This window comes from Gadus morhua, chromosome 11, assembly GCF_902167405.1.
Source record: "Gadus morhua chromosome 11, gadMor3.0, whole genome shotgun sequence".
Taxonomy (NCBI): domain Eukaryota; kingdom Metazoa; phylum Chordata; class Actinopteri; order Gadiformes; family Gadidae; genus Gadus; species Gadus morhua.
In genome coordinates, this window is record NC_044058.1 from 3,706,450 (window position 1) to 3,722,762 (window position 16,313).

The window sequence follows — 16,313 nt, forward strand, 5'->3', positions numbered from 1 at the left end:
TTTCCCTGTCAGTGTGAAACTCTCTTGCATCAGTCTCCAGGGAAACAGAGCCCAGACAGAAGGGATGTCACCTTACCAGCACACACACACACACACACACACACACACACACACACACACACACACACACACACACACACACACACACACACACACACACACACACACTCACACACATCCACGCATCCACACAGACACATAAACACACACACACAGACACATGCATGCACACACACACACAAACACACATACATACACGCATCCACACAGACACATGCACAGACTCACACACACACACACACACACACACACACACACACTCACACACACAAACACACACATGCACCCGCGCACATTCGCACACACACACACACACACACACACACACACACACACACACACACACACACACACACACACACACACACACACACACACACACACACACACACACACACACCAAGGCTGCAAAACTTACTGACGGAGAAACACTCACACTTGGTTTCACATGGACGCACACCATCACGGCGCTATAGACCCAGACAAAGGGTGACGTTAACACATCATCTCATGGGTAAGTACATAAACATCACCAGCAACAAACGGTCGTATGACAGAGCACAAAACAACAACATTAGGCCACACTCCTCACTTTCTGTGCACTGAAAAGGAGCCATAGCATACCATGCATCATACTATTGTCATACTAACTAAACGTCACATATGTACACATGTCAAAACATGCATGTGTAAACAGAAAGGAGGCAAGAGAGTAGAGGGAGGTGAGAAAGAGAAAGGGAAACATCGGCTGCCCCTGTACAACTCAGAGCTGGAGTGCAGCCACTCTAGCTGTTAAAGTAGCAGTAGCTATGGGAGCTGTCATCACTTTCCCCGGCAGTGATCTGAAGGGAAGAGAGGAGCGGGGGACGGCGAGCAGGAGAGAGGAAGGGGGTGGGAGAAAAATTGTGGGGGTGGGAAGTTTGTGGGGTTTGTGGCCGGCAGAAATGTAGAGATCAGGGGTGGGAGGAGTAAGAGAAATGGCTGATGGCTTGTTTGGACAATGGGATGGCAGTTGGTTGGTTTAATTCCTTAATGGGCCTCATGTTCTGTCTGAATGCCAACCTGCAGCGACTTTAAGGAGCCTTGCAGGCAGAGCTCTGCAAAGGTCCCCCAGTAACGGCAGAGAAATGTCATCTGGGTAGAAAAAGATGTGCCTGCGCGTTCGTGCATGTAGGTTGCATGTTTGTGTGTGTGGGGGACTGTATGTGTCTGTGTGTGCGTGTGCGCATGTGTGTGTGAGTTTCTGTGTGTGTGTGTGCGCATAATATGTGTGTGTTTCTGTGCATTTGTGGGCATGTGTGTGTGTACGTGCGTTTGTTTGTGTGTGTGTGTGTGTGTGTGCGTTCGTGCGATAGTGTGCATGTGTGCATGTTTGTGTGTGTGTGTGAGTGTGTGTGTGTGTGTGTGCATGCGTGGGTGCATGTGTGTGTGTGTGTGTGTTTGTCATCAGTGCAGAGGGGAATGAGGAAGATGTTTTCAGCCCCCACTGTGAAGGGAACGACCGCCCTGCTGGGAAATGGAAGACCTGTTTAAGAGTCACTGGGGATGGAACACAAACAGTCGAGTTGGGCACGCAGGAGACAAAGAATAATGTGGAGTGAGGAAAAGAAAGGGGAAAGAGGGATGGAGGGGAGAAAGGGAGGAAGGAAGATGGAACAGATAACCACGGTTAAGCTGTGATTCCTCGATGCTGTAAACAACCCTGCTTAACACCCAAGAAGGAGAGCATACATGTTCCCACACTCCCGTCAGCTGGGGCCTTTATGTCCTACTCACTCTACCTCTCCTCGCTGTCAATCTCTCTCTCTCTCTTTCTCTCTCTCTCACACCATCACCACCACCCCCACCCCCACCCACACACACATACACACACACACACAGACACACACACACACACGCGCGCACACACACACACACACACACACACACACACACACACACACACACACACACACACACACACACACACACACACACACACACACACACACACACACACACACACACACACACACACACACAGGACCACTAGTTGCATGTCACACTAATCTTCCAACAGTTCCGTGGACAGAGTGGCAGGTTACGTTCACAGCAGCTGGCCCTTCCCTCAGAATAGATACGTGCCATCGCAGGCATGCGACCCCGGGCTACAGAGGGGAGAACCTGGGACCTCAACAGCCACATTGAGGAGCTGTAAAAGTGAGACATAGATCAGAGAGTGACAGGCCACCTGCTAGGTAGCCTGTCACCTTCAAAGGGCCGCAGTTTATTCTGAGATAAAGACATGTGTTTCATCTAGGTCTTTCTTTAACAATCTCATTGCATCAATAATATAAGCTTATAAAGCTGTTTACGGTTAGGCAAGTCCCTGGGTAACATGATCAATGACGAACTCAAAGGATAAAGCCCATGTGTAACTGTGAATAGTTTTTATTGTTTGCAATGTTACGTGGATGGTGTAAACACACTTTGTTGATGAAAGTGTGTGTGAAAATTTCACTTTATGAGGTTTTGTAACATTAATATGAGTTCCCCTAGCCTGCCTATGGTCCCCCAGTAGCTAGAAATGGCGTTAGGTGTAGAACAAGCACTAGGTATGCTCCGCTTTAGAGAAATAAAAGCTCAGACACTCCGATTTCGAATTTTGCCCCATTTCTCGTCATAAGGGGCCAGGTTACCTCCCCTTCCCTGCTTTGCCCGCCCAGAGAATTTGGCCCGCAAATGAGAGAATGAGCTACGACTGTTCTACACTTCTTTGTTATTTGGATAACCGTTCTGCTGTTGATGTTATGGCGCATAACACGCCGTGTTCTCTGACATCACTGGTATTTCCACAACGAGACTCATAATGGGGGTTATCTCAGCCATGGTTGAGTAGGAATTTGGAGAAAGGAACTTTGGCTTTGACTCCCTGAAGTACATGAACCGCGACATGGAGGAGGAAGGGATTGTTGCCCGCGATTGTCTCCCGCCGGAGCCCCGCTGCCCACCACTGCCCAGCCTCGGCGCTGCCGGCTGCCCGCTTCCGAGACGGTGGTGCCTCGGCAGCGGGCAGCGGGGCTCCGGCGGAAGACAATCACGGTCAACAATGGCGGGCAACAATCCCTTTCTCCTCCATGTCGGGGTTCAGTCTACTTCAAATTGATGTGGAAGTGGAAGAACCAGAGACGTCGGAGAACCCGACACAGTCATATGAGATTCATAATATTGACTGGAGGCTCAAACAGCTTTTGGCTGTGATAATATATTATATGATAGAGATGTCTATGTATAATATGATATTATTTAGATATAGAGCTCTAGGACTCCCCCCGGACAGATCGCGGTCAAGCAAGGAGAGCGGGATAAGAGCGTCACTCGCTGGTTCTTTCTTTCTTGATACAAAAATGTAATCAATTAAATTTAACGTTAATTCTAAACAGCATTTTACACAGTAGCCTATAATAGGAAATGTGCAAAGGTAAATCAACGTCATTAAACACTGACTTTTTATGGGGTGGATCTTACTAAATGCCCTATCCATTGTATCGGTTGGTAAAATGCTAATCATCATCATCCTCATCGTCATCCGCTTATCCGGGGTCGGGTCGCGGGGGGAGCAGCTCAAGCAGGGGGCCCCAGACTTCCCTTTCCCGGGCCACATTGACCAGCTCTGACGGGGGGATCCCGAGGCGTTCCCAGGCCAGTGTTGAGATACAATCTCTCCACCTAGTCCTGGGTCTTCCCCGAGGTCTCCTCCCCACTGGACGTGCCTGAAACACCTCCCAAGGAAGGCGCCCAGTGGGCATCCTTACCAGATGCCCGAACCACCTCAGCTGACTCCTTTCTAAGTAAAGGAGCAGCGGCTCTAATCCGAGTTCCTACGGATGGCTGAGCTTCTCACCCTATCCCTAAGGGAGACGCCAGCCACCCTTCTGAGAAAACTCATCTCGGCCGCTTGTACCCGCGATCTCGTCCTTTCGGTCATCACCCAGCCCTCATGACCATAGGTGAGGATAGGAACGAAGATCGACCGGTAGATCGAGAGCTTTGCCTTGCGGCTCAGCTCTCTTTTCGTTACAATGGTGCGGTAAAGCGAACGCAATACCGCCCCCGCTGCTCCGATTCTCCGGCCAATCTCACGCTCCATAGTACCCTCACTCGCGAACAAGACCCCGAGGTACTTGAACTCCTTCACTTGGGCTAAGGACTCATTTCCTACCCGGAGTAAGCAATCCACCGGTTTCCTGCTAAGAGTCATGGCCTCAGATTTAGCGGTGCTGATCCTCATCCCAGCCGCTTCACACTCAGCCGCCAGCCGATCCAGTGAGTGCTGAAGGTCACAGGCCGATGATCCAATGAGGACCACATCATCTGCAAAAAGCAGTGACGAGATCCTCAGACCACCGAACTGCAACCCCTCCCCACCACGACTACGCCTCGATATCCTGTCCATGTATATCACAAACAGGATTGGTGACAAGGCGCAGCCCTGGCGGAGACCAGCACCCACTGAGAACGAAACTGACTGGCTGCCGAGAACACGAACACAGCTCATGCTTTGGGAGTACAAAGATTGGATGGCCCTGAGGATAGACCCCCTTACCCCATACTCCCGCAGCACCTCCCACAGTTTCTCCCGGGGGACCCGGTCATACGCCTTCTCCAGATCCACAAAACACATGTAGACCCCCTTTTTGAACAGGGGAACCACCACCCCGGTTTGCCACTCCTTTGGCACTGTACCCGACTCCCACGCGATGTTGAATAGGCGTGTCAACCATGACAGCCCCTCAACACCCAGAGCCTTTAGCATTTCTGGCTGGATCTCATCAATCCCTGGGGCTTTGCCACTGCGGAGATGTTTGACTACCTCAGTGACCTCCACCAGGGAAATTGACGACGAAACACCATCAACCTCGAGCTCTGCCTCCAACATAGAGGGCGTGTTATCGGATTCAGGCGCCCCCTGGGGTCACACTTTTCGGTGGCTCGCAGAATTCTGTGTAACACCTGCTCGCTCTCCTTGCTTGACCGTGATCAAGCATCTAGGATCGATTGCTATTCCTTGGGTCCCCGGATGTTAACACTAAATTTTCATGAATTTAATTTTGCAGCTGAATTTGGCATGTTGAATTTGGGGATGTTGAAAATATTTAAGTTGAATTTTTTAATGTGGAATATTAGATTTTTAAGTTTTTAACATTAAAAAATAAAGCTGAAAATGATTTATTGACAATTTTACGAGTTAAATTCAGAGGCAAAAAATCCAGACACGTTATTTCAATGCTTAGAATTCAATGGCTTTTTATTTTCAAAATCCGATGGTACAGATATACTTCCATAAACGTGTGTGGAAAGCTCATTGTGGGACTGGCTCGTAGAAGCTGTAATTCTGCACCAAGGCTGAATTTCTTGAACGTCTTCAAATACTGTATTAAGGGCCCACTAACACCTATATATAAGCATCCATAAAGTGGCATGCCATAGGACCTTTAATGGTATATCAAAATATACTTTAATGAGGAATTCTGAGATTCTTTCCAATATTATCTACTTTCCAAGTATCCTGAAGCTAACTTGCAGATCTCAAGGAGTCTATAAATATTCACAAATACACAGAAGGATTTCAAATAGGGCCATGTGACTATTACTATATGTAATAATAAAACCAAAGTGTTTAAAATCTGCGGAGGAATCAACATATTTCATGTCGTTATGCCTCCTCTCTTTCCAATTTCATTGCAATAAACAACTAATGGAATCGTAATGGAATAAATTGTAAAACTCAACACACAATATAAACTCATTAGCTGGTCCTTGGCAGTGGCTGGCAGTCTGGGAAGCAAGCTGATCAGAGGCTGTCAGAGGCTTTACACAAAATGTAAAAGAGGAATATGAAGAGATTCCAGCTCCAATATAAAGATGTTAAAAAGCCAGTTTAGCTTCCATATTAGGTTTAGCCCACTGCCGCTACAAAGTCCCACCGTCAGAACGTGACGTACGACATAGCACTTGGGATGAGCCAGTGTTTGTGTGCACTATATCAGCATTGTACTTGTGCATTGTACAAGGCGTGACTCCACCCCTTGCGGCTTCTGGTTTTCGGCCTCTTCCCAAAGGTTGCGCAACAATACAGCAGGACCGCTGAACTCGCGATAAGGTTACAGTCAATAATCAATAGAAGAAGAACCTTTAATGGTTCCCCTCTGGTTCATCTTAGGTTCAGAGCCCTGCAGGGTCCTCCTCCCGCTCATCAATCTCTCTCCACTCCTCCGTCTCATCCTCTACATCCACGCCATTCATCTCCCTGACCTCCGCGGCCGCCTGGCATCTCCCTCACGCCACGCTGGGAAATCCAACATTGGTCCCATTCAACAGCAATTGTCTCTCCCATAATACGCCCAGGGAATAAAGGGAAAGAGCCCTGTGTGGAGGTTCGACCGGGCTTTTTAGATGTGTAGACGCGACGACCACTTTGGTTATCTTGCACTGTGCTCTTCTGCAGCAGACTCCATTAGGACTGCTGCCTACCTTAAACCCAAGCTGCATATGGTGAGAAGCACTTTCAATCTCTTCTCAAAAAACAAACAACCGCAGTACATAATGGACAGTGCCTAAATTACACTTAAGTGTACTGTAAACAACTGAGAAGTGCAATGGAAGGGATCTGCCTATTTCAATAGGCTGTACAATAGATAGAAGGATATTAAGAATAACATTTGTTTACATGATCTTCCATCCTGTCCTCCAAGTCAAACGTGTAAACATAACTATTTTCCATCCCTGACTTGAAGCACACACTCCAACATCAACCCTAACGTTTTCTCCCTGAAGCGCTACCCTGTGGGAGGCTAGTAAATCAATAGTACATGCACTAATCACGGCCCTATAGCCCCATGCACAACGCATGTAATCAACAGAACGTGTAGTCTGATTAATAGGGGAAGGACGAGCACATCAGTCCTAGGTTAGGAACCTAAATCAGGCTTTTCATTATCACCTCTCCGCTTGATTTCTCTCTCTTTACAGATTTTTTTGCCGCCTTTCATTCCTCTCTGCTTCTTTGGTCCTAACGCCCACTGGAGGAGCTGGGAGGGAGGCTGATGGGGAGAGAGGGGAGAGGCAGTGGGAGGGAGGGAGGCTGATGGGGAGAGAAGGGAGAGGCAGTGAGGGCGTTGGGGAGGGATGGAGGGAAGCTGATAGGGAGAGAGGGGAGAGGCGGTGGGAGGGAGGGAGGGAGGCTGATGGGGAGAGAGGGGAGAGGCGGTGGGAGAGAGGGAGGGAGGGAGGGAGGGAGGGAGGGAGGGAGGGAGGGCGGGAGGGAGGGAGCAAAGGGACCAAAAGAGACAGAGAACATAAAAAGTGATGAGCGTCTCCTTAGGGGAAGAGGGTCAGTGACGTGTGAACTGAACAGAAACGAGATGAATAAACTGAGAAGGACTGAGTCTAGAGGAGGGAGGAAGATGGAGGACGTATTTAAGTAAATCTGTGTCCTAAAGTAAAACCCCTGACTGCGAACACACCGGTGGGCAGAGGGATAGAGGAGTTAGCGGTGTTGGGAAGAGGAGGAGACAGACATGCACCACAGCAGAAGATACAGGAAAGGAAAGATTTGTCTTCCAATATCAGGGAAATGCTCTGCCGTTTCCAGAGGCCTGTAAACAGACAGCCAGTCTGCTAATAGGCTACCTGTACACACTGGAGTGTCTAAGCTGTCATTCCCCTAAGTGATCAGCGATGCGGGCATGACAGATGCGATGAGTGAAAGTAATGTTTCCACCTTACTGCCCAATGAAGGCTAGGGCTGCTGGAGGAGTCACTGCTGCCAGACACGGAAAAGAGTCCAGAAGTGCAACATACACACGTAGTCTCTCACACACACACACACACACACACACGCACACACGCACACACGCACACACGCACACACGCACACACACACACACACACACACACACACACACACACACACACACACACGCACACACGCACACACGCACACACACAAATAAACACACATTAAACCCAGAGCCTAAACATCCTATTACACTCCCCATTACACAGACAAATGAGATCCTGGCCCCTCACCAATAATGTGCCCCCCATGTTTTCCCGCCATTACATCACCTGCAGCCAGGGCCTGCCAAAGCCTCACAAAGCACCTCCAAATCATGAGGCCCCCGGCCTCTGTGTCGCTGTCTCACACCGACGTTAGTTAGAATCTGCTGTCTTTATGAGTGAATCTCCCCCCCTGTTTCCCAGACACATCTCATAACCGGACCAAGCGGCTGGCCGTGTGTATACCGCAGACGTTACCGTGTGGAGTCGCGGTGGGAACACATACATGGGGTACCGTCTACTCACCTTGTTGTACACGCCCCAGGACAGCTCAGTCTCGATCACCATGACGACGATGCCAAACATTCCAAAGATGAGCGCGTAGTCGCTCAGCCGTTTCCTCTTCTCGAACAGCGCCCTGCGATGGCCCAGTTTGTAGCCAATGTTTTGGTTCTTCCGCTTGGAGGCTTTGGACATGCTGCCCCGGGGCCCAGTGCCCACGCCCCCCACGCCTCCCTGCCTGCTGACCCCGCTCATGGAGCCCACGGCCCCCGAGCCGCCCAGCGTCCGCCGGCTCTCCACCAGCGCGTGGTTCTGGTGGTAGATGGACATCTGGTTGGACGTGGAGTCGCTGATGTCGTAGCGCCTTGCGTACGGAGAGTCCTCCTTAGACGAGATGACGATCTCGGGTGGGCTCTGGATGGGGGGCAGGTTGGTGGAGGACTGGGACAGGAGGGAGGCCGTCGGGGCGTCCCGCTCCCGCCCAACGCCAACGCCACCGGCGCCGGCCGCCGCCCCCCCGGCCACAGAGGAGACCCCACCCTCCTTGGTCTCGCTGCTGCTGTCAGACTCGATCAGGTTCCGGCGGGAGGCGCTCAGCCGGCTAAGTGGCTTCATGACCCCGCCCGTATACTTACAGGAGCTCATGGCGATCTCGGTGAAGGGGTTGCTGTCCCTGCGGTGCACCAGAGGGCTGGCCTGCCGGTGTTTACAGCCCCGGTCCCTCTCCCGCTCCATGGAGGGCGAGTGGGAGGAGTAGAAGAGGGCGTTGTACACCGGGGAGTTCTCCCCGCTGAGGCTGTGCTGGGAGCCCAGGCAGGAGGACAGCGGGGTGCTGGTGGGATGCAGGGCGTTGGGGATGGGGGGCGGCGGGAGAGGCTGGGCCCCGGAGGAGGAGAGCGGCAGCTTGGGCAGTGGGGCGCCAGGCAGGCTGGGGGCGGCGCCGGAGGCCGAGGGGGACGGCGTGCTGCCGTTGAGGCGGTCCAGGCTGGTCCCGCCCATGTGGTTTGAGTGTTTGGCCCCGGGGAAGGCGCCCGTCATGGAGGGGTGGGATCTGCTGCCCAGGGGCAGGGGGAAGCGGGGGTCCTCGTCCTCGCTGCCCCCCAGCAGTGCCAGGCTGAGCGGCGGCTCCATGGCGGCACAGGTATGGCAGGCCGCTCGCACCTGTCGGCTGCAGCCCATGCAAACACAGAGAACACAGGAGCTGGGTACAGCCACACACAGCAGGACATAATAGGAGCAGGTGCATACAACACGCCCCACATGGAGGGGAAGGAGGACACAAACAGACCATGGCCTCCGGTCATATTGACGGGCCCAGTGTGGACCGACACACACACATCAGGTTGAACATGTTGGTGTCAAAGGGGTAGAAAGGGCAAAGTTACTCAACGGGAAATTATTCAATTATGGTATTATACAATCCACTATAAGATCCACCCCTCCCAACCCTATTTATATTCCCATAAGTCATGCCCCCCATCATAATGATGTCATGTCTGTGAAGTAGTTCAACATTATTTTAGCGCTGAAACAACACAGCTGACAACAATTGCCCTGCTACATATAAACACCAATGGGTGAACCGTTATTGCCCATGGCTAATGTCTCATGTGTGGATTTATCATAATGATAGCATATTTAATGTTTAATTAATCTCAGAAAGAAATAACTTACATTCTGGAGGATACCTTTATGGGCCCTGAACCCCGAATCAACCCCCAACCCACCCCCTCCTCCTCCTCCTAACCCCCCTCCAATCAGTGTCTCCTCTCCCCTTACCTCCGCTCCCTATTCCTTGGGCTTGGATCACTGGCTGGATGAAAATAGACTTGGACACTTTTTCTTTTTCATGTTGTCACGGCCATTCCAGCTGTAGCCTCGCTTGCTGTCATCATAGAGCTAGTACAGCCACCAGTCAGTTCCCACCGTTGCAAAAAATAATTTTCTTTAGACGTTTCGCTGCTTCCACGGTTTTGTCGTCTTCTGTTTGTAAGATTTGTATGAATATAAAAACGTACCTATATACACGTCGGAGTCAGCGGTTTATGGACGGCACCCATTTCGATCGTGCGAAGGACCAAAGAAAAAAATAATAAACAAGAAAAACCTTCCAACATGTTTGTCGATAAATCTACTGTCAAAACCGTGAACCAACCTGTGAATCCATAATAAAATATTCACCGAGACCGCAAACCACAAACGGCGACAAAAAAAAAAGACAAACCTGATCAAGTCAAGTGAGATATTGTCGTTAGAATATCAACGCGCGATAAAAAGATCTCAACTCCTCCGACTCATTCAGTCCACTAAATGTAGGATCAATCTCTGTCTCCTGGAGCCGCTCCTCACTCTCCTGCAACTTCTCTCCTCTCTCCGCCTCCCGGGGCTTCTCATTGGACGGAGCAGACGGACACGATGATGAGCGACTAAACAGGTGGTAGCGATGGAGAGATGAATCCTGTACACCTGGTAAGCATTGAATTGTTTTTATTTCACTCGGGCACACTGTTCGGTGATTGGCTACCGCTGAATGAATTCACAATGTAACAATATGCCATAAGTACAGTGAAGGTGCATTCGTGGCTGCCATGCTTTGTTCAATAGGTCTGCTGTGATAGCAGCACATGATACACCACGCAGCCCATAATAAACCCTATGGATATATAACGGTGAGGCTATCTTTTTTAATAGAGTATTACAACAAAAACAACCACAGCATTGTCGATTTGGGGCAACATGTTTGGCTTTTATTTAGTTACTTTTATTTAAATTAACATTTTATGAGGTATAAGAAAAGGCCACACAGATTAGACCATAAACCCGATGAGCCCAGTGAGCCATGAGGGATATCAAGTCTGCTGTCATGCGCCTCCATCCGTCCATTGCAATCCTCAGTAGTCGTATAGTGTAAAGATGCAGCCTGGCATCAGTGGAGATGCGGTGTGGTTATGTTTACCATTGAGTAGGCCCCATAGCCTAATAATTTCCCAAGCAGCATACTTTCAAATCCCAAATTATTAAATAACCTAATGCAATATCAGTATCAATCACTTTCAATAGCCCCACCTAAATTCGACTGGCAGACTTCATTCAAATTTAATGCTGTGCACGTCATGTTTTTTCAGTGCACTGTATCTGGCGAAAGGCCTACATGCAATTAGGTGAGAGTTTAGTCAATAATGCTTTATTTGTCAGAGATTTCACAGAGAGGAACTGGGTTCCAATTAACATAATTTATTATATTGAGAACAATTTAGAGCAAAAGTAGCGTGTGAGAGAGAGAGAGAGAGAGAGAGAGAGAGAGAGAGAGAGAGAGAGAGAGAGAGAGAGAGAGAGAGAGAGAGAGAGAGAGCGAGCAGAATTAGACTGCACAAAAAGTGCACAAAAGTGGAGGGACACTTTTTGCCGAAATAGTCTCTGCCACGTTTAAAAGCGCATGAGATTAAATAAATAGCAATACAACACTAAATCCCTCTAGAGAGGAGAGAAAAAACAATACAAATATAAATATAGCATGATGAGTCTGTCTACACAGGGAGGAACTGTGCGTCCCACACCCAACACATAGCACAGATGTAGACTGTGGAAAAGATGTGAACAAGTGAATAATATAATAGATAGAAGAATAATGACTGGGAAGGCAGTTGCTATGCCAACCCCAGAGTATACAGATGAACCCTTCCATCTTATCTCATTTTCTCCATCTCTCTCTCTCTTTCTCTCTGAATTCTCTCCCACTCCTTCCTTTTTAGTGCAATGGCACATAAATGTTTGAGTGACAGGAAATGATACGAATTCTATGAAACTTCTTAGACCGATTCATAGATTGAAGATGGAGGGGGGAGAGCGAGAGAGAGAGAGAGAGAGAGAGAGAGAGAGAGAGAGAGAGAGAGAGAGAGAGAGAGAGAGAGAGAGAGAGAGAGAGAGGATTTGATCAGGAACAGAATGGCATTCAAAACACACAGTCCTTCATCCACATCCTAAGTGTTGTCTTCGGTCAGTACAATTCGATGTGTGTTCCCTGTTAGGTCTGCCCTCAGCTCAACTCTGTAAACTGGCCCACCTGTAATTTTCCGCTATGACACAGGTTATGAGATTATATCAACGTCTGACCTTCTAGCGTCAGAAGGAACAATGTGTGGTTCTGCTCTATTGTCTTCCTAACAAGACTTCTGGAGGACTCCTTGCGGCTGACCACTGAGCGGGGGGCACAAGCAGCCTCCACTCAGACCCATCACCCTAATCCTAATCATGCTCTGTGAGCCGTCGGTACGGCAGCAGAGAGAGCGTTCGATCCCCCTCTCCTCCTCCTCCTCCTCCTCCTCCTCCTCCTCCTCCTCCTAACATAACACATCTACGGGCTGCGTCATGCTACACGCCGGAGCGGCAGAAGTGATGAGTAAGAGCATGAGACAGCTGCAGACCTTCCCCCCCCCCCCCCCCCTTTAATACACCACTTGGCTGAACCCTCACTCCATCAGAAACTCCCTAAGTGTTGCCCTACACAAGCTCCATCATATCCTAATGGCAGCGATTGCATTAGCCTCCCTGGACCCGTGTGGTCCCCCCCCCCCCCCCCCCCCAACAAAGAACCCAACGCTGCACGCAGATGGATTTCCACAGCAGCACTTGGTACCAGCCGGTATGGGGGACTAATCAGATAGAGGGAGAAGAGGTTGGGCATGAGGGGAAGGAGAGGAGGGCGGGGAGAAATAGGAGGAAGGGGATTGGCCAGGTGGGCCGGCAGCTAAAGGTGGCTGCATCAGCTGCCCTATTTAAGGGCCGAGCCAGCAGGGCGGAACCAACCAAACTTGCAAAACAAGTTTAATGAAAGGAAAACACACACACACACACACACACACACACACACACACACACACACACACACACACACACACACACACACACACACACACACACACACACACACACACACACGCAATCATAAAAACAAACACAATCATACACACACATTCAATCATACACCCACACACACACACAATCATACCCACATACTCAACAACTTAAAGCTATATTGTCATGGTTGTTGGACCAATGTCAGACCGATCTGTTATAAAAAGGTAAATGTATTCATGATGTCACCTCAGAAACGGATGTTGCTCCAACTTCACAGCAGTGAAGAGACGGGTTTATAAAAAAAATAAAAAAGAATAATGAGTAATTACAAATGAGGAAGCAGCCCAGCAGACTTTATCTGCTCTACAATGAGCATTTTATGGCACGTAAAAATAGCGTGCCATATTACCCAGCTAACAAATAGCTGGGTAATATGGGGAAAACATTTTCACGACGCCGGAAAGTTCTCGTGAACGACACCTCATGACGCTCTTATGATTCTACTTCTGTTCGGCAACTGGGGCCAGATTTTGATAACAGGTGTGTTCCAGATGCCTCGGACATCAGCCTTCCAAGTTTCAAGTGGGTAAATCTCCCAACTTTGTTGCGGCATTTCACTGAAGCATGCCCCCTTTTGGTCGGGGCCTCTCGGAATTCTGAGAGAGTCCCGAGTTCAGACAGTGATGATGCACTCAACAAAAAATGCCGCAACCGTAAAAAGATTTATGGTGTAATCCATTTGTATGACACGCCGGTACGTGCAAGTCGTAAGTTGTAAATCTTCCTAACCAACGTCATAGCGCGACGGCGGGTAGAGCTGACCTCTAACGACTCTAGCGTGGAACTACTGCTTTCCGGAGTTGGACTACAACAAGCGCTCTTTATTCCATGCATTCTTGTCGTATTGATTTCAATCAGGTTGTCGCCATCAGTGAGAATCATTGAGGTCGGACTTGGCCAACGGGAATATTTTGGGCCACTTGAATCTCAATTCACATGTGAAAAAAAAGAGGCTCAACTTATGTTGACGTTGAAATTAAATGCCCCGTTGGTAGAACTGCTCTATAGAACGCGCCTATAGAGCAGATACAGTTATTGTTTGATCCAGATGCCTCTGACACCAGCCTTCCGAGTTGCAGGTGACGTCATTTCCGGTCTCCGAGCACTTAGAGCATTCCCGTTTGTCTTTGTGATTGTGTCATGAAATTGGCTTGTAGTTGAAAAATGCTCAGCTCCATTAACCTCTTTAGCAAACTGGCTCAAAACAAACAACACAACTTTACATTGTATTGCACTCACAGCAAGACCGTGCAATGCACAAATTGGTGACTGGAATAAAGTAGCAATGTAATCAATGGGGAAGAGCATTTAAAATCGACAAATACCAACGTGGTACAAATACAAAGAAAATAAAGAAAAATTAAGGGCACAGCCAATTTTGTTGAGAGCGTCATCACTGCTCTCGGACAACTCTCAGAATTCTGAGAGATGAAGACAAAAAGGGGATGTGCCTCAGAAAAATGCCGCAAGAAAGTTGGGAGATTTCCCGACTTACGACTCGGAAGTCGGGAAATCTGGAACACACCATATTATCGCGACTCCTCCGGGGTCGTGCAGGGGATCCTGGGAATTGGGGTTGTCAGTTGACAAAAGGGGCTTTTGTCAACTTGCTTTGATGTAAAGTTAAGTGGGGTTAATGGGTTCGGGGTTGTGTGTAGTTGTGTGTTGTTTAATGTTAGCATGTGTTTGTATCGTTGCCGCCACCGTCACTGACTATGACATTGGGTTTGTTGGGTGTGCTGTTTTCCTTGTACGTATTGTTGGAAGAAGGGAAGGTTTACGTTAACACCGGGATTCCACCGGACGCGTACGCGCCGCGGAACGGCTGCTTCCTCTGCCCTGCGTCCATTCCTACCGGGCGCGTAGCGGCAGCGTAGCGCTGCCTTGCGAGCCAGCCGTATTCACGCGAGATCACGAGATCACGCGATAATCCTAAACCTAATGCACTCACCTTCCAGTCCCAAAACTATTGCAATTAAATGCCACGCTTTGTCCTTTCTGACATTTTCCTTATAAAAAGGATGATTTGGTACATAAATGACTTCATGTTGCTGAACTTCGACAATGAGTCTCTCGTCGTCCATGTTGCCGACCCTCTGAGACCCTTTGATTGATTGACTGCTGACCTGGTGCCACCGGTCATGACGTAATAATGTTGATGTGAAGTTACATGAGCTGAGTATTGTGTTTTATTTTGAAAATTGAGCGGATGCTCTATGGCTTTTACTTTTTCACTTCCTGCCCTACTCGATCTGCTCTGTTGAAATTGAGGCGGTTTAGCAGCGGCTCGCGGCAAAAATAGAAGTGCGACGGAAAGATAGCGCCGCGGCGCAGCAGGCCGCTCCTGGGACGCTGCTGAAACGTTCCGCGGCGCGCCTGGTGGAAATGGTCTCATTTGCCGCTTTTCCACCGCACATGTAGCTCGACTCGACTCGCGACTCGACACGACTCGACACGACTCGACACGGTAGCAGCACGGGTCGTTTTCCACCGCAAATAGTGCCTCCTGGACGTGGGCGGGGTCGGCTGTGCGAAAGGGCCGTGACGTATTTTTGTACGCGACGCAAACAACACCCACGCAACCCACACATGGACAGAACCCACATAACAACAATGGAGGACATCGATGCGATGGTATTCGTGTTCGTATTATTAGCTGGCATGTTGAAGAAGTTGAAGAAGTGGAATATGTTGGCTGCGCCGCTGCTATGGCTGTTACCAGCATGGTTGCCATGTCGCTCTCGTGACTTCGTCACACTCTCTGGCCAATCAGTGGCCGGCCGTCTGCCGACGTCACCTTTTAGCATCGGCTCAGCTCGCTTGGAACCTAGAGCGAGGCGGTACTAAAAAAAGCAGCCACTTCAGGTACCAGATAGCCTACCATGTTTTCGCGGTGGAAACGCCAAAAATGCGAGCTGAGTCGAGTCGAGCTGGTACCATGCAGTGGAAAAGCGGCAATTGATTAGAGTGGAAGCGATCAGCAGCGGTGACCGCGGTGCGTACGCCTCCGGTGG

At 49.4% G+C, this 16,313-nt stretch overlaps 1 protein-coding gene across 1 annotated transcript in view; it reads right to left on the reverse strand.

Moving 5' to 3' along the window:
• Positions 1–10,805, reverse strand: part of kcnn3 (potassium intermediate/small conductance calcium-activated channel, subfamily N, member 3) — a 49,848-nt gene extending 39,043 nt beyond the window's left edge. Inside the window, exons 1-2 of the mRNA XM_030371378.1 lie at positions 10,162–10,805; positions 8,407–9,550 (exon numbers count right to left, since the gene is read on the reverse strand). Coding sequence (XP_030227238.1) covers positions 8,407–9,513 — 1,107 coding nt within the window. The 5' untranslated portion in view covers positions 9,514–9,550; positions 10,162–10,805. The remainder of the gene's footprint in view (positions 1–8,406; positions 9,551–10,161) is intronic.
• Positions 10,806–16,313: the final 5,508 nt, after the last annotated feature.